General features: G+C 40.4%; 1 protein-coding gene across 1 annotated transcript in view; it reads right to left on the reverse strand.

The window, feature by feature from the left end:
• Window positions 1–1,823, reverse strand: part of LOC133630792 (RNA-binding protein NOB1-like) — a 16,810-nt gene extending 14,987 nt beyond the window's left edge. Inside the window, exon 1 of the mRNA XM_062022536.1 lies at window positions 1,659–1,823. Within this exon, the coding sequence (XP_061878520.1) occupies window positions 1,659–1,727 (69 nt within the window). The 5' untranslated portion in view covers window positions 1,728–1,823. The remainder of the gene's footprint in view (window positions 1–1,658) is intronic.
• Between the last annotated feature and the right edge of the window lie 1,212 nt (window positions 1,824–3,035).

Below are 3,035 nucleotides of genomic sequence, written 5' to 3' on the forward strand. Positions count from 1 at the left end.
GAAGCGTATTTTAGTAATTCATTCCCCGTATTTCTGCACAATAACTCAGATATGGTAACACTAACGAACAGTAAAGAATATGAAGTGATTATTGGTCCAATGGGCGAGGGCGGACCTACGTCACTTCCGCCTACCAATCCCCTAGCAACCGGTCGCCATATTGAATTAGTTGAAAACAAACCAGCTCACAGCGAACACAGCATTGACAGAAAAAGCATTTAACGAGGTTTCACGGCATTTTAAACTGTTCTAAATGGCGTATGATTATGTAAATAGTCTTTCCAGTGAGGCTAGGTTAAGATACGAGTTAAAATGTTCTGTAGTTGGATTAAACGACTGCCCTTACCGCCTTCCAGCAGATGCGTGGACTGATAATCCTACACAATGGCCGGACATGGAATTTGGAAATCTATATGTCTACCTCACAAGCGCACCAGGTATATTATTTCATATCTATAGAAAGCCGATTCAAAATATTATGAAGGCACAGTACAGCAGGCGAATAATGTACAAAATATATGTCTTTGTATTGAAAAGTCTTGCAGACAGCATTTTGCGACTGTCTTGAAAAGTTGATTAAATGGCAACATGAAAATTATAGGGTTTATTAGTTTTTAAAAACCCCACTGTTAAGTGCAAATTTAAACGAAACCGGTTTTCGAAAATAGCCTATACAGGCTATAGACTATATAGTATATACCGCATGTTATTTTTGTACTACAACAACTTCAGCTGTCGAACGTTATAAGGTACAAATTCAACAAGTACAACATTAGCACGGACGGTATAGCCAAGTTGTGGTTAAGAAGGTTCCTTATATTTACCAGAAACGAAGTGATCCGAACACACGACCCGGGACTTTGGGGGAATCAATTTAAGTGGACCCCGACTTAAACAAGTTGAAAAACTTATTCGGGTGTTACCATTTAGTGGTCAATTGTACGGAATATGTACTTCACTGTGCAACCTACTAATAAAAGTCTCAATCAATCAATCAATCCAGTGAGAACCGTCCTCGTTTTCCCTGTGTAAAGCTGCGAGCCATTTGTCTCGTCTCTGTGGGCTTTTATCACGCTTTGGCAGAACAAAATACGACCTTTGTTTTCACTGTTTCCGGTTGTGGTTAGCACAACCAAAAACAACACAGTTTTTCGGCATTTTGAAAGCAGAATGACGGGTTTAATCAGCGTAGGTCGACAGGTTAAAGAGTAATGGCAACGGTTTGTTTTCAACGCCAGTCAGGTTGCTATGGCTCGAAGAACCCGTATGTAGCTCAGTTGCCCGGATGTCGGCCCTGCCCCATACATATTTAGCTTTATTCATTATTGATGCATTTCTTGCCACCTTAAGACTTTTTTGCATTAATTATTTAAATAAGACAATGACGTCATGTAGCATTGTGAAACCGTCTACATACCGTTTTAACCTAATCCGAACATTTGTTGCGGTTTTCACTAAATGCCTTCCTGGCGATAATAATCAATCGAATAGTTCTAGCGTCATGAAGTGATTGTTGTGGAAACAAGACGAGGCTCGAGATGCGGGCCCTACTCACAAATGTCCTAAATTTCGGTTATCGGTACTTAATGAATAGCCAACAGCCGGTGAGTTTATTGGATAAAGACTATTTTCACAGTTCGACGGCAGCATAATGTTACCTGGAGAGGTGCTCGCTTCAAAAAAGCTCCTGCGTCTGCGACAACATGCTCCACCAGGGGTTGCGCCATCTTGGATTAAAGAGGCGCTGCGCAACGACCAATCAGAAAAGACCTTACTGCGTAGTGCCATAGACATCTTTATAACGGTACGCAGCATCGAGCGCTACTGCCTACTGGCGCTGACGAGACGCGGGGCCGCCATCATGGAGTGGTGATCTGCTCCGCTCAGTGCAATTAATTTGTTAGGAGCAATGAACTGTCAGCGCATTTAATTCATTTTACCTCACTGAATACCATTGATTTTCACGCGCTTTTTTTTGTCATACGTGTAGCTATAATAAAGGACACATATTTTGGCGTGTTTTATTATTCATAGTTTGCTTAACAGTAATAGAATGTTCTTATGGCGAAGTTGGTAGAGTGGCCGTGTCAGCAATCGGAGGGTTGCTGGTTACTGGGGTTCAATCCCCACCTTCTACCATCCTAGTCACGTCCGTTGTGTCCTTGGGCAAGACACTTCACCCTTGCTCCTGATGGCTGCTGGTTAGCGCCTTGCATGGCAGCTCCTGCCATCAGTGTGTGAATGTGTGTGTGAATGGGTGAATGTGGAAATACTGTCAAAGCGCTTTGAGTACCTTGAAGGTAGAAAAGCGCTATACAAGTATAACCCATTTATCATTTATTTATTTATTATGTGCTATAAGTCAGTGGTCCCCAACCACCGGGCCGGACCGATTGGTACCGGGCCGCACAAGAAATTTAAAAAATATATATATTTTTTTTTAAATTAAATCAACATAAAATACACAATATATACATTATATATCAATATAGATCAATACAGTCTGCAGGGATACAGTCCATAAACACACATGATTGTATTTCTTTATGAAAAAAATGGAAAAAATAAAAAATAAAATTATATATATTTCATGTTATTCAAGTATCCATCCATCCATCCATTTCCTACCGCTTATTCCCTTCGGGGTTATTCAAGTATGACATTTTTAAATTTAACTAATTTCATTGACAAGCAATTCTATTATGGTCATACTCTTGTTTGCTAGCGGCTACGATTTCAGTACTATTGAAGATCTTTGCTCCTTCTCAACTCTGTGGTAATATTCTTTTCACCAAATACAACCAACAGTATGTTAATGTTAAATCTTACTTGTGAAAAGTAATCCCCCGATTCCTATTTTCAACGCTGATTCGCTGAACACCATATTTGTTTTTTACTTGTCAACTTTCAGTTTAGGCTGCTCGCCGGGTCCTCATCACCACTTCAAGATGCCTGCCGAATTTCTCGCGTCACAGCAGCCAATGCTGCATCTACTTATAAGATGTCTATGTTAACAACCATTGGTTAGGCGGTGT

Source organism: Entelurus aequoreus, linkage group LG02 (assembly GCF_033978785.1).
Source record: "Entelurus aequoreus isolate RoL-2023_Sb linkage group LG02, RoL_Eaeq_v1.1, whole genome shotgun sequence".
NCBI lineage: Eukaryota > Metazoa > Chordata > Actinopteri > Syngnathiformes > Syngnathidae > Entelurus > Entelurus aequoreus.